General features: G+C 37.5%; 1 protein-coding gene across 10 annotated transcripts in view; it reads left to right on the top strand.

Moving 5' to 3' along the window:
* Positions 1-23,196, top strand: part of CEP170 (centrosomal protein 170) — a 136,974-nt gene that overhangs the window by 27,414 nt on the left and 86,364 nt on the right. For all 10 annotated transcript variants that reach the window (XM_033199691.1, XM_033199693.1, XM_033199690.1 and 7 more), the window contains exons 2-4: positions 2,608-2,753; positions 6,098-6,187; positions 15,012-15,090. In XM_033199691.1, coding sequence (XP_033055582.1) covers positions 2,649-2,753; positions 6,098-6,187; positions 15,012-15,090 — 274 coding nt within the window. In that variant the 5' untranslated portion in view covers positions 2,608-2,648. The remainder of the gene's footprint in view (positions 1-2,607; positions 2,754-6,097; positions 6,188-15,011; positions 15,091-23,196) is intronic.

Raw genomic sequence — 23,196 nt, forward strand, 5'->3', positions numbered from 1 at the left:
CTGTTTGTGACTTTTGTAAACAGTTTTTGCAAGGTGTGTAGTTTTTGTTATATGTGGTCACTGAAGTTTCTTGTGTTTCCTCTGTGGTCAGCTATTGACCTAATAAATATTGCTTTAAATATCTGGCCTCAAAAAGGAGAAAGAAAAACAAAACACACATACAATTTCTTTATATAATAAATTCCTTGGAAGTTTCTTAGGCCCGTGGGTATTGAAGTACTGGTGGCCAGCTTTTGTGTTGGTTCCTCAGTAATCAAAAGCAGCAGTGAGATCATGCAATCCAGTATTTGGAAGACTAGGTCCTTTTTGTGTACCTTGGCTCCAGGAAGCCACACTAAGAATGCAGGAGGCTGTTCCAGGCTGCTTCATGGAGCTGTTGGGGTTGTGGCTGTGGAATGAGTGATAGCTGCTACCATGAAAGATGGAAATTCCATGACATTTATCACCCTCTTTTTTTTTTTTTTGAGACGGAGTCTCGCTCTGTCGCCCGGGCTGGAGTGCAGTGGCGTGATCTCAGCTCACTGCAAGCTCCGCCTGCTGGGCTTACGCCATTCTCCTGCCTCAGCCTCCTGAGTAGCTGGGACTACAGGCGCCCGCCACCTCGCCCGGTTAGTTTTTTGTATTTTTTAGTAGAGACGGGGTTTCACCGTGTTAGCCAGGATGGTCTCGATCTCCTGACCTCGTGATCCGCCCGTCTCGGCCTCCCAAAGTGCTGGGATTACAGGCTTGAGCCACCGCGCCCGGCCTATCACCCTCTTTTACTATACGCCAGAGTTCCAAAATAGTCACTTCTGATCATTTCTGTCAATTGCATCTTTAGATGATATCTTCTTGGCTTTTTTTTTTTTTCTTACAGGCGGGATACCTGAAATGCAGAAACATAATGTATATATTTTTGCAGTCATTTAGAAAGCATGAGAGACTGGTAATTTAACTCAGAAAGTATACTCTAAAACCCATGTCTATTTGAGTAATCCAGAAATTCTGGAAAGAAATGTACCTGCTATCACCTCTGGTTAAGACCTTGGTCATATTCTGTACAAGTTGGAAACCCAAAGGCTCCTTTCCCACCATTTAGAGGAACCTGAGTTGAATCATGTGCCTTGGCTACTGAAGAAACTACTAACCAGGTTTCAATTTTATCCATGTGTTTGGTCCATTGATCTATTTGTCTATCTTTTCTTTTTTTTTTTTTTTTTTTTTTGAGACAGAGTCTTGCCCTGTCACCCAGACTGAAGTGCAGTGGGGCACCATTGCAGCGCACTGCAACCTCTGCCTCCCGGGTTCAAGTGATTCCCCTGCCTCAGCCTCCCAAATAGCTGGGATTATAGGCGCACGCCACTACGCCCAGCTAATTTCGTATTTTTAGTAGAGACGGGATTTCTCCACGTTGGTCAGGCTGGTCTTGAGCTCCTGACCTCAGGTGATCTGCCCACTTCGGCCTCCCAAAGTGCTGGGATTACAGGCATGAGCCACCGCGCCCAGCCATGCGATGGATTTTCATATAAAATTGTGTGAAAAGTTCATTAATATGGTTTCAGATTCCATATTGCAAGTAACCTTCAAGAAACTACTGCTTGTATAATTTTTATGTAGTATCAAAGAAAATACAAAATAATTACAATTATTTGAAAAAACGTGTTAAAATACCTCTCCCTTTTCCATCTGTTTGTATGAAGCCAGGTTTTCTTTATATATCATTCAATTAAGCAGTATATGGCAATGAATTAAATTCAAAGCTGATATCAGGTTTTGTTTTTTAAGGTAGACATCAAAGAGATTTGAAAAATGTAAAATAGTGCTACCTTTCTTACTTATTTTTGTTTTGGAAAATATGGCTACTTTGTCCTAGAAATGTTAGTAATTTTTAAATGAAATTGGATTATTGTTATTTTTAATGAATTAATAAATACCAGTTTCATTTCTAATATGTAAAATATATATATATGTATATGTGTGTATTGCCCATGTAAACAAATGCTCTTTAGAGTTCATTTTTTAAAGAGTTTAAAAGGGTCCCAAGAACAGAATGTTTCAGAATTGCTGCCCTAGGAAAATGTATTAAGAAAATAAAGTACACGTGAGGAAAAAGAAATTGAAATTGCATTCTGTGGTTTACACTTGGTAGACAAAGGAGCAGTTTATTTGGTCAATGTAGTTCTTAATCAGGTATCATATATACTCACTGAATTCATTGTGTCTTTCTCAAACCATTTGTACCTAAGACATTTATTGGTACAGTATTGCTATTTTTCTAATGCTAACATGATGCTAACATGAGCATTTACTTGAGGATTATAGACCTTTATAAACTATGCTAAAAGGCTTTCAGAAGTATGAAAACTATAAAAGTTTGCTAGTTGAGCACCTACTTATTACCTTAATCTCTTCCTTTTTAATTGTACTCTTAGTCAATTCTGTGGGCTTACTTCACTGATGAGAATTCAGTATATATGTATATATTTCCTGGGACCTGTGGACAGTTCATTTAGTCAAGTATAAATGTGAATGAATGCAGTTCTATTCTTAGGCCTTCCAGTGTTTGGTGAATAGCCCACTAAAGCTGAAAATATCTGAATGTATATTTTTCTTCATGTTTCTCTTCAGGATGACGTAGCTTTGCCAAAGACTTAGAAGCTAAGCAGAAAATGAGCTTAACATCCTGGTTTTTGGTGAGCAGTGGAGGCACTCGCCACAGGCTGCCACGAGAAATGATTTTTGTTGGAAGAGATGACTGTGAGCTCATGTTGCAGGTAATTTTGTCAGCCTTCTCTGTATGTGTTTATTCAAAACTTGAGGTTAGTATATAATCTTTTTCTACTCCTTTAGAAAACAGTGCTGTTTAGATTTGAACTTTCTCTCCTTTTAGCTCCAGCTATCATTCTAATTAATTTTTTGTCCCCTTGAATCACCAAAAAAAAAAGTTCTAAGTCTTGAGGATTCTATTTTGAAAAATAAGTTCTCAGAATAAGGAAGTTTATTAGTAAGTAGAAAGTTTCCCATTATACACTTTTAAAATAAGACATTGCAAAAATCAGCACAGCATGGAGTAAAACTGAATTTTGATCACTGATACTTCAGTGATAAAGGAAGTTAGTTTCAGCACTTTTAGAGATGTTCCATTATGATGCCTGCCAGGAGTTCAAGCATAAGTAAAAATTGTTGACTATTTTTAAAAGCAAATTTTATTGTGTATATTTAAGGTATACAATGTGATGTTATGTGATACATACAGATAGTATAAAAGTTACCGTAAGTTACTCCAAGTAAAATAGATCCTCAAGAGTACACAGCCTCAGGAAGAGGGTCTCTAGGAGTTAGAATCAGATGAGGAGGCATAGACTCTTCAGGGAAAACACTATAAAACAAGCTCATCCTACCTGGGGCCCAGGATGGCTTTGAATGTAGCCCAACACACATTCATAAAGTTGCTTAAAATATTATGAGGTTTTTTTGTAATTTTTTTTTTTTTAAGTTCATCAGCTCTTGTTAGTGTATTTTATGTGTGGCCCAAGACAATTCTTCTTCTTCCAATGTGGCCCAGGGAACCCAAAAGATTGGACACCCCTGCTATGAAAGGACAGGGACTAGAGTCTTTCATTCTTGCCAGAAGTTTAACAGGAAAAAAGGCCTGGTCAAAATTGTCTGTCTTGGCAGTTTTACACTCAGATCAGCTAAGGTTTTCCCATTAGTATCAGAAACGTGATTAAGTTAGCAGTCTTTGTTAGGATGTAAATTATATATTTCTGAGGGATTTTTATTAAATTTTCATTGAAATATCCAAATGGGTTGTGAACTCAAGTTGTCATGCACCTTCTGGTTCAGCTTAATTTAGAGGAAATGTGAATTTGATTATGTAGAAATGAAAACAGATTAATGCTTAAGTGGTTAGATATCCATTACATGTTCTTCCTGTTCCCTCAGTTTTCCTTGACCCAGTCACTACATATTATGTTCTGTAATCTTGGTCTTCTGCTTAATTCCTGTGGTGGGTGCTGAAACACATTGATACTTTACATACATTTCATAATAAGTAGAAACATAGGATTTTTTTTTCATTGGCTGCTTATTTTAAAAAATAGTTACACAAATGGGATTGTCTTATTCTGTGAATACTAAACTGGTCTTCTTTGCCTTGAGTTCCTGACTACTCTTCTTGAAAAGTTGTTATTGTCTTTATTAAACAAGCAAACGATATGCTCTTGGGACCCCACATACCAGGCCCGCTCCTCTCTCCCTCATCCCCGGAGTTGTAATGGCGTCTCACTCGACTCGGTGGACTCTGTTGTTCTCTTAAGTGTGCTCTATCTTTTGCTGTAGGTGTTTATGGACTGTCAGCATTCACCATAAGCAGTTGGAGGGCAGGGTACACTGTAGATTAAGGATATTCCAGATTTCAAACAAGTTGTAGACATAGCGAAGCAGCCTGTCCTAAATTACTTCCTCTGCATATCATTTTTTCTCAATCTCCCTGATCTGTGTTTATCACACTCCTTTGAAAGCCACCATTTTCTGGCTCCATGATCAGCTGTTCGACTCCTTTATTCCTGTATCTAATAGTAACGTTTCACTTTACTTTGGAATTTACCTTTTCTCAACTCTAATTTGATTTTTTTTCTTTGAATTTCAGTCCGTTGTCCAAAGGATTTCTGCCCTTTTTCTGTGTACTCTTTTCCTCAGAGACAGATTATTTATGAGGATCCATTAAGTATTTATTGAGAGCCTACATGTACTTGAAATCTCACTTCTCTTACAACATTTGGAGATTTTATCCTTAGACTAGATCAACTTGATAAATCGACAGTGTGGTGAAATTATTTTGCTGGGTGGTGCTATGTTGCTTCTTACCAGCTTAAGAACTGAATTTAGTATTTCATTAGCTTAACCAGAAGAAAAAAAAATTTTTAAACAATGAAGACAAAAATGAATTTTAAGTAATTTTTAGATTTAATGCAGGAGTTTTTTAAAATCTCAAGTTGGTCCACCCTCAAGTCTCCAGCAATTAATCACTTCACCTTTAAGTTGGCCTACCGGTTGCCGTTTCTCACGGTGGCTTCTGCTCCTGGCAAGCTGTGATTCTCTCTGTATTTGCTTGTCTCTCTACTTTTCATGGTGGTAGTTTGCCTTGTGACCTCGAGTCTCTGATAAAAGTAAGATGAGTTTTTGGTTTTCAGTTTGTTCAACATTTTTCTTCTTATGAAGATGGGAGTGATGACTTCAAATTCTTTGCATGTTGAAGCAGAAACTGGAAGTCATGCCTCTTCCCCATTTTTGATACTCCCTTTGCTTTTAGTATACCAAGGTTCACACAGTAACCCCGTAATACACGGTGATCAAGTTCCGATTCATTGGCTCACAGGCTCACAGACTGTTTCTTCTGTGACTGTAATGATATTTCCTTTCAATACCCGCTTCCACAGGCTTATAGTTCTTCTTTCGGGTGCTTCCATCTGCAGACAACTTACTAAGCTCTGGAGAAAGACAGAGAAAACTTTAAAAGAAACTTAAAAGCAATTTTCAGAAACCACAGTTTGCCATTAAAATACCTTTTTTTGACTTCCAGTCCCTTTCCCTCTTAGAGCTATCCCGTGAATTCCAGCTTTAGAACCCATATTTTAAGTGAAGATAATTCTGCTCTGAAACATATCATATTGTGTCTCTTTTCCTCTAAGTCTTTGGACTCTTCATATAGTTTATGCACATTTTTAGTTTTGAAAGAAGAAAATCCTACAAGGTAAATTTTTTTACAGTAAGATATATAAAACATGGTAAAATTATAATTCACGTGATTTCTCTGTAACAGTTTTAAATTAAAAAAAATTAATACATTCAACAAAGTCAGCTGATGTAAATTCTCAATAGTAGAACATGTGAGTTTAGTAGAAAAGAATATCTTTCAAATTCAATGCTTTCCTCTTTGGGGAGTGATGCTAAAATGTTTGTTGTATAGTGGCACTATTTTGATATCATTTAATCCACATTAACTTGGATATTTCTGTATATTTACTGTTCTGTTAATGCTAGTATCTCGCCAAAATGTGATTGGTATTTATTCTAGTATTTTCTTGTATTTATTAACTTAAAAAATTTCTTTCAGTCTCGTAGTGTGGATAAGCAACACGCTGTCATCAACTATGATGCCTCTACGGACGAACATCTAGTGAAAGATTTGGGCAGTCTAAATGGGGTAAGTTAAGGGTTTATTTTTTGTCCTCTTTGAACATTTGTTTAATATTGTAAGAAGAAAAATCAGATTACATTTCCTAGCGACATTTTCTTTTTCTTTAATTTGTATTTTATTTTTGAATGCTTATCAGGTACATAGCATTTTGGGGACCATCCAGTAGAATATGAAACTAGCCCATATTCCAAAGAAACTGTATAAGCAGATGAGTGCAGAAGGTGGTTGTCACTGTCTGTGCTGGCTAAAGAAGACTTCTTTAAGAAGCTGGAACCTAAGCTGGACTTCACTATATGGCTGTAATTTATATGAGGGAAAACGGTAAAAAGTCATGGCAGTAAGAATGCAGAAAAGTACTCTCAACGACAGAGAAGTAATGGTTAACTTTAGAAAATAAAGATGGAGCCAGGCGCGGCGGCTCACACCTATAATCCCAGCACTTTGGGAGGCCAAGGTGGGGAGATCACCTGAGGTCAGGAGTTCGAGACCATCCTGGCCAACATGGTGAAATCGTTTCTACTAAAACTACAAAGGTTAGCTGGGCGTAGTAGTGCATGCCTGTAGTTCCAGCTTCTCAGGAGGCTAAGACAGGGGAATCACTTGAACCCAGGAGGCAGGAGGCAGAGGTTGCAGTGAGCCAAGATGGCACCACTGCACTCCAGCCTGGGTGACAGAGTGAGACTGCGTCTCCAAAAAAAAAAAGAAAAGAAAGATAGAAAGGTGCCGGAGAGTAGACAGCTTTCTCTGCTAGAGTAAAAAAGGTGAAACAACATAACTATTTGCCTTCACAAATATAGTACATTATCTGAACACCAGTGTTCATTATTCTTGGAATTCATACGTTGAATATATTTTTGTGTTACTGAAGTGAATTTTTTCTTATTTCTTCATTTGGTCTTTCTAAATTTGGCATAATATAAGTAGCCACAAACTAAAAAGAATGCTAAAGTGTTGAATTATTTCTCTTATTTCAGTTTCTTCATTTTCTTATGGTTCTGCAAACACAAGCAAATACTGTGTTGTTCATGTCTGTGCTATTGAAATTCTTGAAGTGAATTTAACAGAAATAAGTATATCCCAACTGCTTCAGGCTACTCATGCTTTTCACATGTGCATCAAACATTATATACAAGAACATGCAGAAATTTGGCAAATATGGTAATACATTTTTTTTTTTACCAATTCTGAGTTGACCTGCTACTGAAGGACTTTTATATTTATTCTTTGAGATAAATACACATTTTTTGTAGGCATGTTTTTCTGTTGGTTTTATTCAAGACTTTTTTTTTGTTCTCGGTTTTATTCAAGCCTTTTTTTTTCTCAAAGCACATAGAATTAAGTGTACGTTCTTCATGTTTGCCTTGAAATCCCTCACATTTGGCATTACTCACCTTTTCAGATCAATGCTCCATCATACATTTTCTCTTGCTCTTCTTCCAGAACAGCAGTCTTCCTGCTATACTATGTCTTTCTTCAAATAACTTGTTAGATTTTCTTCAGTCTACTATTTCTCCCATCTCCCTTGCCATTCATAAAAGTTGTACACATTTTTTAAAGTAAAGCTCAAGTTCTACTTCTTTTTGAAGAGATGAAACAGAGGCCTGTTTACTTAGCCTGTTTACTTAGGAATTTTAACCTGCTGATGTTGACATGTTGAAAGGGTTAAAATTAACAGACATGGGCAAAGTAGGTAGAAACTGTTGTAACAGTAGGCATGAATGTTAGCAATTTTGATTCTCAACTCCTCTCCTCTTTGCTAGAATTTCTCTCTTCCTTCTCCACACCCATAAGCCTTTGTGTGCTTGATTAGCCTGGTACTAAATCTACTTTTATACCTCTGTAGCTGTGCTGAATTATGAGCTCCTGAATAAGTTCATGTGCCTTCTGCTTCTGTGAACACAGTGCCTAGCAGAGAGTTCTGCACAGTGCATGAACCCAGTAAATCTTCCTTGAGTGGAATTGAATTAATTTTCTACTTGAAGAATTTATAGTGAAAAATTTTAACTTCTATATGTGGATTATTTTGACAATGTTATATTGTCTTTAAGTCTAGAAAGTTTCATCTTGACAACAGATGAACAGTGCTAGTCTGTATGTCTTTACATTATTATTTTGGAAAATGGTAAGTGGGAATTACATCAGCATTTTAGTCTTTTAAAAGACTGTGATCAAATATGGAGATTACTTGGCGTTGGTTCCAAAAATAATCAGGTGAAATATGAATGATATCTTTCTTATAATTTGATTATACTCAATAATACTGTGAAAGATACTAACTCATGGAGAGCAACATCTGCATTTTGAGTTAGAAATCAGTACCAGGATTTGAAACTCAGATATGTTATTTATCAGCAGTGTAATCTGGGACAAATCACTTAATCTCTCTGAAATTCAGTTTCCTCATATATACTGCCTTCCAAAGTGTGTAAACGTGTTATGAGCTGAGGTTTATGAAAGCAAAGATGCAGTGCAGAATCTTGCTTCAGCTATTAAATGATGAAATAATTCCTGTTCTGTAGTGTTGTTATGAGGATTAAATGTAACAGTACATTTGAGTGTGTGCTTAGTGTAGAACTTTAAAATTACATAAATTATAAATATACTGTTACCCAAATGACAGCCTAAGAAACATGCCATAAAGGTCTTTAGCAGCCAAAAAATGTCAAAAGTCTAGGAAGTACCAACTGTCATGCATTTTAGTCATAAGAGAACTTGTAGACTATTATTCACAGACTGTTTACTGTTCTTATCCATATTATTCTAGAACTTTTAAGTATCAGGTTAAAAGTAGTAATTTTGGAGGTAGGGGACACCGTGTAGTGGTTATGGACCCAGCTTTGACGTCACCTTGGACAAGTTACCTAAGTTCCCTATTCCTCAATTTTTTAAAAAATAGAAATAATAAAATGGTACTCACAGGTTGTGTGTTTTGTGTATGTTGTGAAGATATAAATAAGCTAATAATTTTAAACACAACAGTACGTAGTAAGCATTCAGTAAATGTAAGTTTTTTTTTTATGGTAAGAAAAGCAGCAAAGACAAGCTTAGCGCCCTGTAGCCTATACACTTTTCAAAGAATTCACTGTTACTGTTTAGAAAAATCACTTACCAACTAAATTCAACGTAAAAATGATCATTTCCACTGCTGTCCCCTTTCACCCTATCCCAGAATACACTCCCAAGGGACCTAGATCTACCATTTATGGAATTGCCGCCAGAAATGAGGTGGTTCTGCCTGAGAAAGCTACAGTCGGTTCCGTTGCTGATATTTTAATGGGGCCATTTTCCTGCAAGCCCATTGAAAGTTCTCTTTCTTTGGGAACCCCTGTTTACCTTCAATTCTCTGGTAGCCACCATGGCCTCTGCCACACCCTTCTTGTGCCATTCCAAGCCCGCCATTTGTTGCTGTACTGCCCCCATCAGCAGTCTGTGCTCCAGCCACACTGTGTCCCCTTTGCACACTAGAGTTCCTGCCAGCATCAGACCTGTGTGGTATAAAGTAGAGAATGGTCTTCACTAAAGGTTGAAAGGAAAGGTTAGGGAAGGAAAGGAGGCTTTTGTAGCTGGCAGAGAGATTGAGGTGGTTGTACTCTGTTCACTTTCCCAGATCATCAATGTAATGTATGCTGGCTATATGATTTTATACTATCAATTATGTCATTTAGTTATATGTAAATTAAATAGGTATTTATTTAAGTTTAGTTTGCTTCTATGGGGTTAGTGGTTTGAATGGAGGAATTTGGGGAGCTGGTTTAGCTTGGGCACCTAATCTTTCTTGATGTGGAATGCTCATAGGATTTGTAGTTCAGAGAGCTGAGTTTGAATCCCAACCTTGCCACTTCCGGACTCCAAGCTCTTAATGAATACTTCTTTCTCTTTGTCTCATTTTCCTCACCACCAGGTAAAGGTGTGTTCAAATGGCACTGACAAAGAAACAAACCTCATTTTTTTTCTGTATCTCAGCTATTAAAATTGGCTGTAAATGATTTTTCCTCTTGCTCTTTGACATTTTCTCTTTTCCAATGGTAATTTTAGGCCTTCAGGAGACTGTTTCCTCACAGATGTTTTCACTTGCATTTTTGTGAACTGAAACTTTGTGTCTGGCTCATATTTCCTAAGCCTTTTTAGACTTTAGGGAATAGTTCTGTCATAAATGGCAGCATGTTCAAATTATATGTTTCTTCATCTCTGAAAGTGCCGAGTACACATGTTCAACACGCAACAGGTGTTTAATATTTAAGAGAGTTATGCAGTCTTAAACTTAAATGGATCTTCTAGGTCATCGTAGGCCTTTTGAATAAATGTGGTATTTTAGGTTCTTAGAGACAGTTTCAAATAAAATTGGCTCAGAATTTCAGAACTGTAACACTCCTCTTCAATACTGTATCTAGTTGTTTATCTTTTGCCTAGCAGACGTTAGTAAATTAACATTTTCTTTCATCCTTTTTCATCATTTTCCTCATTTCTCCTGTTTTGTAATTACAATCATGCATCCCATAATGGCAGACCACATACACGGCAGTGGTCCCATAAGATTATAATGGAGCAGAAAAATTCCTGTCTGTGTTACAATTGCATACAATATTCAGTATAGTAACATGCTGTATTGTATAGGTTTTTACCCTAGGCGCAATGGGATATACAACACAGCCTGAGTGTGTAGTAGGCTATATTATCTAGGTTTGTGGAAGTACCGTAAACTCTGTAATGTTCGTACAGTGAAGTAAATCACTTAGTGATGCGTTTCTCAGAATGTTTCCCCGTTGTTAAACAATGCATGACTGTATCCTCTTAATACTTTGGTAAACTCAAGACATAAGTTTGAAAACACTCTGAAATCTTCATTTTGGAAAGGAACCTGAAGTTAGAGTTTATGTCTCAGAAGCCTTTGAATTTTCTTTGTATTCCAATTTCAACCTTTCTGTAAAACATGTTGGAAGCTTGTGATTTAGGACAACTCATAACTCATTCTAAGATATAATCTAGAGTCTTCATGATATTCCACTATCTCCATATATATGCTTGAAACTAAGATTGCAACTTTTTCTAATTTCTTTTGTAGACTTAAAACTGTTATTTTATGGCATGTTACAAAGAGCTATTTATGCATAGGAATTTGAGGGTTTAATAACCTAATCCATTTATGTATTTTACTGTAACTTCCTCACCATGGAAGGGCAGTTTTCTCAAATAAGCTATTGTGGCCATCTCAAATCTAGTAATATAGAAGATGATAAAAATGGAATTAAAAAGGAAAGAATAAAGTAATTTTTAAAATTTCAGTTTATCAAAGAAAAACTTGTTGGGTGTTTATTTGATGTCTGCACAGGCAGTTAAGCATAACCTTTGTTCTGTGTTCTGTAAATCTAGAGCAAATTCTAGGGCCTTAACTCTAAGTAAGCCAGTAAAGATGGTCATCACCATTTAGCATCTGTATCCAGTGGACCCTTTTTTAAAAACATATGTACAAATAATTTACAAAAGAATAAAAACATATTGTACAAATAGTTTACAAAAGAATAAAAACATATTGTATAATTTACAAAAGATTAAAAACATATTGTACAAATAATTTACAAAAGTAAGAATAAAAGGGTAATTAAAACAACTTGAAATTTTCATAAAAAATTAGACATGACAAACTCAAATTTTCTTCCATGTTTCCCTGGTGTTTAAAGGTATATACTACTCAAAATGGGCAGTGTTGTTTGAATGTGGCTAACTGCTCATCAGTTGACATGTATTCACCTGGAACATATATCCGTCTTATAAATGCTGATTCCAGATCTCAAGTACTGTGTGCCTTTAGTTGGTTCTCGTGTATTATTTCTGGTTCTTCTTGTTCTTGCATGGTCAAAACACAGTGTTTTAAAAACTTTGGCTGGGCGCAGTGGCTCATGCCTGTAGTCCCAGCACTTTGGGAGGCCAAGGTAGGTGAATCACCTGAAGTCAGGAGTTTGAGACCAGTCTGGCCAACCTGGTGAAACCCCATCTCTACTAAAAATACAAAAATTAGCCAGGTGTGGTGGCCGGCACCTGTAATCCCAGCTACTTGGGAGGCTGAGGCAGGAGAATCACTGAAACCTGGGAGGCAGAGGTGGTAGTGAACTGAGATCCTCATTGCGCTCCAGCCTGGGCGACAAGAGTGACTCTCCATCTCAAAAAAAAAAAAACCTTAACAGCTTATAATTTTGTTAATAGGATAGCCATCTTTTTTCCTCCATAACTGCAAAACATTTGTTATTTTTAGATTTATAAACAATAATTAGAAGCTCAACCCAATAATTTTATGTCTATGTCATCTCTCCTTCTAGTCACCTTTGTATAGATACTTGTGTTGAGAATATGTCCACTTACTATGTCAAATAAGTATTGGGCCGGGCGCGGTGGCTCAAGCCTGTAATCCCAGCACTTTGGGAGGCCGAGACGGGCGGATCACAAGGTCAGGAGATCGAGACCATCCTGGCGAACACAGTGAAACCCCGTCTCTACTAAAAAATACAAAAAACTAGCCGGGCGAGGTGGTGGGCGCCTGTAGTCCCAGCTACTTGGGAGGCTGAGGCAGGAGAATGGCGTGAACCCGGGAGGCGGAGCTTGCAGTGAGCTGAGATCCGGCCACTGCACTCCAGCCTGGGTGGCAGAGCGAGACTCCGCCTCAAAAAAAAAAAAAAAAAAAGTATTGGAACACAGATGTAAAAAAAAGAAAGAAGGCTGTCAATATTGCTTGTAAAATATGATACTTCTTTTAAAATGAGGCTGGCCACAATGGCTTATGCCTGTAATCCCAGCACTTTGGGAGGCCACTGTGGGAGGATTGCTTGAGCCCGGGAATTCAAGACTAGCCTGGACGACATAGTGAGACCCCATCTACAAAAAATTTAAATATTAGCAGGGTGTGGTGGCACGAGCCTCTAGTCCCAGCTACCGAGGAGGCTGAGGTGGGAGAATCACCTGAGCCTGGGAGGTCGAGGCTTCAGAATGAGATGTGGTCCATGCCACTGCACTCCGTCTTGGGTGACAGAGCGAGACCCTGTCTCAGAAAGAACCCCAAAAACAAAACCCCCAAAATCCCCACAGAACCCAAAATCATTCATATTCTCTTTGAAAACTACTGCATGATTCTTACTGAATGACTAACTGGATGAAAATTTCTTTTTTTTTCCGTGGAAACGTTCTTTCTCATTGATTCTTGCATTAGAGAAAATGTGTCTATGACTGTCTTCATCTGAAGACACAGAGTCTACTAATTTTGCTTATGCTGTCAGCTTTATCATCATTATCGTAGTCTAGAATCCCACTCTCTTGTGTTTATCTTATAAGTATGAAATATCTTCCTGTCTGTTTTCTTCTCTTTGCCTTTATGAATGTTAAATCAGAAATTCTGAATTTTCAACTGTGCTCTTTAATAGGTGAAAAAAGAAACCCCAAAATGTATTAAGATTGTATCTCCAGATGTCTTTTATATCTTCTTGGAAAGATGATGAATATTTTGGCCACTGCAGTAAGATAACTAAAGAATGATGAAATAGTGATTTATTTCACTATTGCATCATACTTCTAGGTCTGTGCTTTTCACTACAATAGCCACTAACCATGTGTGCCTGTTGAGCCCTTGAAATGTGGAGTAGTCTAAATTTTAAAGACGTAGTACCAAAAAAAGGAAAAAAAGAATGTGGAATATCTTGTTAGTTTTTATATAAATAATTTGCTGAAATGGTACTGTTTTGGATATATTAGGTGAAATGTATAATGTATTATTAAAACTAATCTCACCTCTATCTTGTTTCCTTTTTTATGTGCCCACTAGAAAATATAATTTGGCCAGGCATGGTGGCTCACACCTATAATCCCAGCATTTTGGGAGGCCAAAATGGGCATATCATTTGAGCCCAGGAGTTTGAGATCAGCCTGGACAACATAGGGAGACCTTGTCTCTACAAAAAAAATACACAAAAATTAGCTGGGCATGGTGGTAGGCATCTGTAGTCCCAGCTACTCAGGAGGCTGAGGTAGGAAAATCACCTGAGTCCGGGAAATCAAGGCTGCAGTGCACCATGATCGCACCACTGCGACCCTGAAAGAAAGAGAGAGGGAGAGAGAGAGAGAGAAGAAAGAAAATATAATAATAAATGTGGCTTACGATATTTTTTGTTGGTTATTGCTTCTGTTATTTTGTCTTATTATTTGGGTCACTTTTAGCGTTGTTAGGAATAATTGATGAGTAAAGATTAAATAGTTACTAGGGTGATAAAATAGCAGGATTTCAACATATCGGAAAAATAAGATCACTGAAACCTTATAATGTATCTCAGATTCCTAAAAGGATCCAAAGGACCCATATGACAATTGCAAACTGAATTCAGTTTTATTCTATTTTCTTAAAGTAAATTTTCTTCTTCTTCTTCTTTATAATAATTCCAAAACTAAAAGTAATGAAATGTCAATGCTTACACATAGTCAGAATTTCTCAAAAAGCTAAAATTGGGTCGAGCAAACCCTGATGGCATATTAACAGTTAAATATTTTACCCTTTACGGTTTGCCAGCTTTAGATTAGGAGCTTTTCTTGGCACCATTTTTAGGAACTATTCTAAGTGCCTAAATTCATCTTGGCAGCACTGGGTTCCTTGTGTGTTAGTAATAGAGATAAAAGGCTTAGTATAAAATCATTTATCAGCCTACAGGCTGCATGGCACATCTTATGATACTCAGGCTGTATTAGCCACCATATGATATGTACTTTTAACTTTCAGATTTGAGAATTTGCTTATCTAAAATGTAAGAATTAATACCTCATATGTAACCTAACATCTTTTTTTGTTTCCTTGTAGACTTTTGTGAATGATGTAAGGATTCCGGAACAGACTTATATCACCTTGAAACTTGAAGATAAGCTGAGATTTGGATATGATATCCTTAAATGGTTTTATGTACTTATTAAATTTATTCAAATATGTTTACTGTGATGTAAATTAACATTTTTGAAACAGAATTCACAATATAGATATGCCAGAATTTCTATTTATTGGGTGCCTTCCTATACTAAAATACCTATGTATTTTTAGTTATTATGCCTGTTCCTAAAAATAATCCTGGAAAAGTTGGTGGACTCAGCGTTTGTTTTTTTTTTTTTCTCTCTCTCTATTTATATAGTTTCAGCAGCAGTCTCACTGAAGTGCTATTGCATATATAATTTGAGCATCAAAGAATGTAACTGGGGAGAGGACAGGGGAATGTTTAATTTTAGTCCAGCCTAGGGATTGCTTTCAGGTGGAACATGATGTATGAATCAGCCTCCTGGGATGAATGTAAGAATTTAAACCTACTTTTCCTTCCATCCCTCCCGCTACTGTTTTATGCATCACAGCTGTATTGCCTATTAAATACAAACTTTTCAATATCCTGTGTCTTCTAAGACCTACGCTCTCTGATTAATCCACAATATGCATTTAGTGTGTATTTAAAATTCTTATGTTTAAAATTAGGAATCTAATACTTGAACAAGAACATGATTGTATTACACTGCATGGGGTAGCGTGAAGAATCTCTAGTGAAGGGAAGGAGCATGATTGCAGAAGAAGGAAGACATTTCCGTTCATAGTAGGCAAGAAGCTTTGTAAAAAGGACTTATGTACATTTAATTAAAATACAGCTATTCCATATTATGCTGAATTTTTTTTTTTGAGTTTTAGTTTTTTTGAATTACTACTTTTATCGGGACTTTGGTAATAAAGAATGTGTTAAGCATAGCAATTTGGATGGACTTTGGTCACTGTAGCAGAAAAAGTGTAGTCTCAGCTAAATAGAGTCGATGCCCAAAGTAAATGTATTAACACTATAAAAAATTGTTCCTTGAAATTTATGAAAAATAGGCTAGGTGCTGTGGCTCACACCTGTAATCCCAGCACTTCAGGAGGCCGAGGCAGGTGGATCATGAGGTCAGGAGTTTGAGACCAGCCTGATCAACATGGTGAAACCCTGTCTCTACTAAAAATACAAAAAAAAATTTAAAAATAGCCATTCATGGTGGCACGCACCTGTAATCCCAGCTGCTCCAGAGGCTGAGGCAGGAGAATCGCTTGAACCCAGGAGGCAGAGGTTGCAGTTTGCCAAGATTGCGCTACTGCAGTCTAGCCTGGGCAACAAAGCGAGACTCCATCTCAAAAAAAAAAAAAAAACAAAAAAATTACAAAAAATAATATTACGACTTTTTAAAGTTTAAATCTAAAAAAGTTTTGTAGCATACCTTATAATGTTCACACTTGTAGAGCCAAAGGAATATACAAAAAGCCAAACCATTAAATAGTAAAACTTGTGTATATTTTAAGTCTTTAAAAAAATATGCATCAGTGAAATAATTAAGAATTAGCATGAAAGCCTTAATGAATGGTTGTCATTTTCTACCAGCCTAAGTTTGATCAAGAACAAATCGAAGTATATTTTGAATTTAGGTACCTCCTTTAATCCATTTGGCATGGATTTCTCATGTTTCGAATCATGAGAAAACACTAGGAAATTCAAGTTTTAGTAAAACTCTAAAGTTAACTTTGAATTCTATATCAAGAAGAAACTATTGAGGAAGAAACCTCATACTTTTACAGATAGTATACCATTTTCTTAACAGCAAACTGACATTTTTCTCTTACGTAACAGGTCATAATACGTCTGTCTAAAATTGTTGGGAGAAATGTTTTGTCCCAAAGACTTTCTTAGGGTTGTACACTTAGTGTTGAGCCATAACTACTGTCTGGATGCCCAGAGGAGGCTCATATAATTTTATTATTTTAAAATAGGATCTGTTATAGTGGCAGAAATCATATTATATATGTAATTTTAAAAGCAGATTTTATTTATTTACTTGTGTCTTATTTAGCTATACTAGATAGAAGACATTTTTGTACTTTATTCTAATTAAAATTAATCTTAATAGGCAATCTATAAACTGCTATACTTTGGAGTGAAAAACGATTTTAATTAAAATGCTTCAGCAGGCCGGGCACGGTAGCTCACACCTGTAATCCCAGCACTTTGTGAGGCCAAAGCAGGCGGATCACCTGAGGTTAGGGGTTCAAGACCAGCCTGGCTAACACGGTGAAATCCCATCGCTACCGAAAAATTCAAAAATCATCTGGGCGTGGTGGCGGGCACCTGTAATCCCAGCTACTCGGGAGGCTGAGGCAGGGAGAATTGCTTCAACTTGGAGGCGGAGGTTGCAGTGAGACGAGATTGTGCTACTGCATTACAGCCTGGTTGACAGAGCGAAACTCTGTCTCAAATAAATAAAATAAAATAAAATGCTACAGCAATAGAAGGAGCAATTTAACATGGATTGAGACTAGAATTAGGCAACGTAAGTCTCTTTTCTAACTGAAGAAATAAATGATTTGGAGAAGCACATACTCAGTGAAATATACAAGCTTTTAAAATGACAGTAAACTCATGAGGAGTACTACAATGCTGCAGTAATCAAGAAAAACTTCAGAAAGTGATCATCTTCAGGTAGCCAAAAATGAGACTGATAAGGAAACCTAAGTTTATTCATTTTCTAATTATTTATTAAATATCTCTTATGTTCCAGGCATAGTCCCAGTGGTTTGGGGAATATAATTGTGAATGAAATAGATGATAATCACTGTCCTCCTGTAGCCTACAGTTTAATGGGATTGAAGGGACTGACAACACATACTAGAAGTGAGGGTAATAGAGGATGGTAAGTTCTGTGGAAAAGCGTGTGAAAGGGGGAGGCAGAGAGCTAGTGTCGCTAAGTGGGAAGTTACAGTTTTGAAAAGAATATTCATGAAGACCTCAGTGAGAAGCCAGCACTGGGGCAACGATGCGAAGAAAGTAAAGAAGTTAGCCATGTGGACATGCGGAGAAACTGTCCTGCGAACAGATGAGCGTACAGTGCACAGGGCTTGCAGCATAGACATGTTCGACATATTGGAGGATGGCGTTGAAAAGCCAGCGTGGTCGGAGCCAGCAAAGAACTTGAGTATATTAGGGGTCAGAATATATCAGTTGTCATAGGATATTATATGGATTTTGACTTTCATTCTGAGTGAAATGGGTAGTCTTTGGAGGTTTGTTTTTTTATCAGAGGAGTGATAAATGACATATGTGTTAAAAGGATCCTCTGGCTACTTTTGTTCAAAGAAAACCAAGGGTGAAGTGGGCAGGCATATAAAAAGAGACACCAGTTAGGAAGCTACTGCAGTAGTTCCAGTGAACAATAAAGGAGGTCTGGACCAGGGTGATATATCTGGAGGTAGAAATGATTCAGTGTATATTTTGAAGATGGAGCCAATAAAATTTTCTGATTAGATTAGATGTAGAGTAAGAGAAAGAGTCAAGGATGAACCAGACTTTAGGCCTAAGCAATATGAAAAAGGACGGCATCATTTTAATAACTGATAGAGAACTCAGTAGCAGAACAGGTTTTGTGGAGAATATGGGAAGAATCATCTCAAAATACCAGCTTTAGGCTTAACCAGGTTTTCACAGTTTTTCTGTTTTCTATTTGATTTGTGGAGAATATGGGAAGAATCATCTCAAAATACCAGCTTTAGGCTTAACTAGGTTTTCACAATTTTTGTTTTCTTTTTTTTTTTTTTTTTTTTGAGACGGAGTTTCACTCTGTTGCCCAGGCTGGAGTGCAGTGGCCGGATCTCAGCTCACTGCAAGCTCCGCCTTCCGGGTTTACGCCATTCTCCTGCCTCAGCCTCCCGAGTAGCTGGGACTACAGGCGCCCGCGACCTCGCCCAGCTAGTTTTTTTGTATTTTTTAGTAGAGACGGGGTTTCACCGTGTTAGCCAGGATGGTCTCGATCTCCTGGCTTCGTGATGCGCCCGCCTCGGCCTCCCAAAGTGCTGGGATTACAGGCTTGAGCCACCGCGCCCGGCCTAATTTTTCTGTTTTCTGTTTGATTTCTGTTATCTTTATTCTAAGCTTTCTCCTAGGTAGGAGCTGAGGTCCTTCAGTTGAGACCTTTCTTTTCTCATTCTGGTGTTTAGAGCTATCAGTTTTTCCCCAATTACTACTTGAATGTTTCTAATTTCCCTTTTGATTTTTTCTTTGAGTCATAGATATGTTTGTTTAGTTTCCAAATATTTGGGGAGTTTTCCGCTGTATTTCTGTTACAGATTTCTAATTCCATTTTGCTCAGAGAACATACTTTGTATGTCTCAAATCCTTTTGAATTCATTGAGACTTGTTCTGTGGCCCAGAATATGTTCTATCTTGGTAGATGTTCCATATGTACTTAAAAAGGATATGCATTCTGCTATTTGGGGGTTGGAATGTTCTATAAATGTTAGTTAGGCCAGGTTGGCTTGGTGGGTGTTCAGGTCTGCTGTATTTTACTGATTTATTGTCTTCTTACTTTCAATTAATAAGAAGGGGGTATTGAAATCTCAGGCTATAATTACAAGTTAGCCCCCTCCTTCTTGCAGAACTTTTTACTTTGTCATTTGCAGCTCTTTTATTAGTCGTATAGACAACTGGGATTATTATGTTCTCTTGATGAATTATCCCCCGTATCGTTATGACATGATCTGCTTTATCCATAATAAGATTCTTTGCTCTGAAATCTGGTTTGTCTTAATATTATAGTTCTAGCTTTCTTTTGTCTATTTATATTTTTTAACTTTGACCCTGTTTGTCTTTACATATAAAGTAGGCAGCATGTAGTTCTTACTTTTTTATCTGATGTGATAATTTCTGCCTTTATTTGGTGATTTAGGCCATTCACATTTAATGTGATAATTGCTGTGGTTAGGTTTAAATGTATCATCTTGAAATTTGTGTCCTGTTTCGCCTATTAGTTTTATGTTTTCTTTTTCTCCATTTCTGATTTCATTTGAGTTATTTGAATGTTTTTATTATTTCATTTTATCTCCTTTGTTGGCTTATTAGCAATAATTTTTTGTTGTTGTTTTAGTGGTAGCTTTAGGACTTAAAATTTGTCTTTAATTTCAAGTTTTATCTTCAAGTGACATTATACTACTTTACATATTATGCAAGGACGTTACAACAGTATACTTTTGGGGCTGAGCGTGGTGGCTCACACCTGTAATCCCAGGACTTTGGGAGGCCGAGGCGGGCAGATCACGAGGTCAGGAGATCAAGACCATCCTGGCTAACACCGTGAAACCCCATCTCTACTAAAAATACAAAAAATTAGCCAGGCATGGTGGCGGTGCCTGTAATCCCAGCCACACGGGAGGCTGAGGCAGGAGAATGGCATAAACCCAGGAGGCGGAGCTTGCAGTGAGCTGAGATCTGGGGCTACTGTACTCCAGCCTGGGCGACAGAGCGAGACTCTGTCTCAAAAAAATAAATAAATAAAAAGCAGTATACTTTCTTTTGTCCTACCTCATACTACATTGTTATTAGTAAAAAGTCAATTGTCATTTAAAGAAGTTTAAATAATTAAAATATGTATTTTGAAATGACATTTTTTTTTTTTTTTTTTTTTGAGACGGAGTCTCACTCTATCGCCCGGGCTGGAGTGCAGTGGCCGGATCTCAGCTCACTGCAAGCTCCGCCTCCCGGGTTTACGCCATTCTCCTGCCTCAGCCTCCCGAGTAGCTGGGACTACAGGCGCCCGCCACCGCGCCCAGCTAGTTTTTTGTATTTTTTAGTAGAGACGGGGTTTCACCGTGTTAGCCAGGATGGTCTCGATCTCCTGACCTCGTGATCCGCCCGTCTCGGCCTCCCAAAGTGCTGGGATTACAGGCTTGAGCCACCGCGCCCGGCCTGAAATAACATTTTTTATACCCTTTGTACTTAACGTCTTATACCCATGAAGCTTCAGTTTCTGGTGCTCTTCATCCCTTTGTCTAGATCCATATTTTCACATAATAATGTCAGTTTGTTTCTACCTTTCGGACTTGCTTCAACATTTCTTGTACTATGGCTTTGCTGGTGATGAATTCTGTCAGCTTTTATATGTCTAGAAAAGTGTTTCACCTTAGTTATTGAAAGATATTATTGGCTGGGCACGGTGGCTCATGCCTATAATCCCAGCACTTTGGGAGGTCGAGGCGGGCGGATCATGAAGTTGGCAGTTTGAGATGAGCCTGGCAAACATGGTAAAACCCCATCTCTACTAAAAATACAAAAATTAGCCAGGCGTGGCGGCGCCTGTAATCCCAGCCACTCGGGAGGCTGAGGCAGGAGAATCGCTTGAACCCAGAAGACAGAGGTTGTAGTGAGCCAAGATCACGCCATTGCGCTCCAGCTTGGGCAACAGAGTGAAACTGTATCTCAAAAAAAAAAAGATATGATTGCTGGGTATAGAATTCTGGGTTGGCTTTTTCTTATTTTTAGCACTTTAAAGATGTTGCTCCCCTGTATTCTCACTCACATTATTTTCCATTGTCCCTGGCTTTGAACTGTTTGATTCTGATGTGTCTTGGTGTAGCTTTCTTCTTTCTTTTTTCTTCCTTCTTTCTTCTTCTTTCTTTTTGTTTGTTGCTTTTTTATGACCCTCTTGGGGTTTGTTGACCTTCTAAAATCCTGTGGCTTTATAGTTTCAATCAAATTTAGAAAAAATCTCTACCATTATTTATTTTAAAGTTTGTTCATCTCTTCTGGGTTGATTTCCATTGATTAATTTTTACACTCACAGTAATTTTTTATTGGATGACAGGCATTATGAATTTACTTTGCTAAGTGTTATATGCGTATTTTAGTATTTGTATCAATATTATTTGAGCACTGTTCTGGAATACAAGTTACCTGGAAACAGTTTTATCACTTTGGGTCTTTAAGATTTGTTAGGCTTCTAACATTATTCTGGGCTAATTATTATCATCTACTGAGGCAAGACCTTTCTGTATGTTCTATGGGAGGGGGTCAGTAAACTCATTGACCAAATCTGGCCCTCAGGCTGTTTTGCACTGCAGAGTTGAGTAGCTGAAGCAGAGATCATATGGCCTGAAAAACCTGAAAGATGTACTACCTGGCCCTTTACAGGAAAAGTGTGCTGACTTGTGCTCTACCCAGTGAGTGACTCATGAATCATGCATGAGGTTTTACAGTCTGGCTGTTGGGAGTAGGTAGTACTCCTGGCCCTGTGTGGGCACTGGGTACTATTATCTCTAATATTATTTTCCAGAGACTGAATATCTCTGGAATTCTCTTTCTGTGCAGGCTTCTCTTCACTCACTACTCAGTCCTGTGAATTCCAGTAATGTTGATTTGCTTGGTCGGTTGACTTCATTTCCACCACAACTCAGGGAGTCTGCCAGGCTCTGTCTGGATTATTCTTCCTCGCAGTGTGACCTAGAAACTTTCACAGGGCAGTGAGTTGGGGCAGTGATTGGACTCTTGCTTTGTTGCCCTTCTCTCAGAGATCATTGTCTTTTGTTGCCTGAAGCTAATTGTCTTGTAAAACATTGTGTCATGTGTTTTACCCATCTTTTAGTTGTTTAATGTAGGAGAATAAATCCAATTCTTTTTACTCCATCTTATCCAGAAGATTGAGAAGTTGATTTGGGGCATGTTGAATGTAAAGTTGTATACAGGGGTGAAGTAGAAGCTAAATAAATGAATGTGGGGATTTTTATTATATAAATAGTATTTAAAACCATAAGACTGAATGAGATCATTAAGGGACTGAATATAGATTGATAAGAGGTTCAAGGACTGACACCTGGTACATTCCAATATTAAGAGATGGGTGAGATTAGGAACCAGTAAAAGAGACTAAGAAGAAACCACTAATGTGCTAGGAGGAAAAGCAGAGTATGGTATGGTTTCCACATTTCATGGGAAATTATTTACACATTACTTAAATATCTTGAATCACAAGATCCACCCCCTCATCATTTTAATAGTATAAGTCATCATAAGTAAGAACCCAGTACCTTCTATTTTAAAATTGTGATCTATATATTTTCCCAAAAACGTTGTATATTCCTGCATAATGGCCCACAAAATGATTGGATAGTCATATTGGAAACCAGGTTAAAGAAAACTCCAACACATGTCATAGCATCTAAAACTATAATCTGT

This window comes from Trachypithecus francoisi, unplaced genomic scaffold (genome assembly GCF_009764315.1).
Source record: "Trachypithecus francoisi isolate TF-2019V2 unplaced genomic scaffold, Tfra_2.0 Lachesis_group5, whole genome shotgun sequence".
NCBI classification, from domain to species: Eukaryota; Metazoa; Chordata; class Mammalia; order Primates; family Cercopithecidae; genus Trachypithecus; species Trachypithecus francoisi.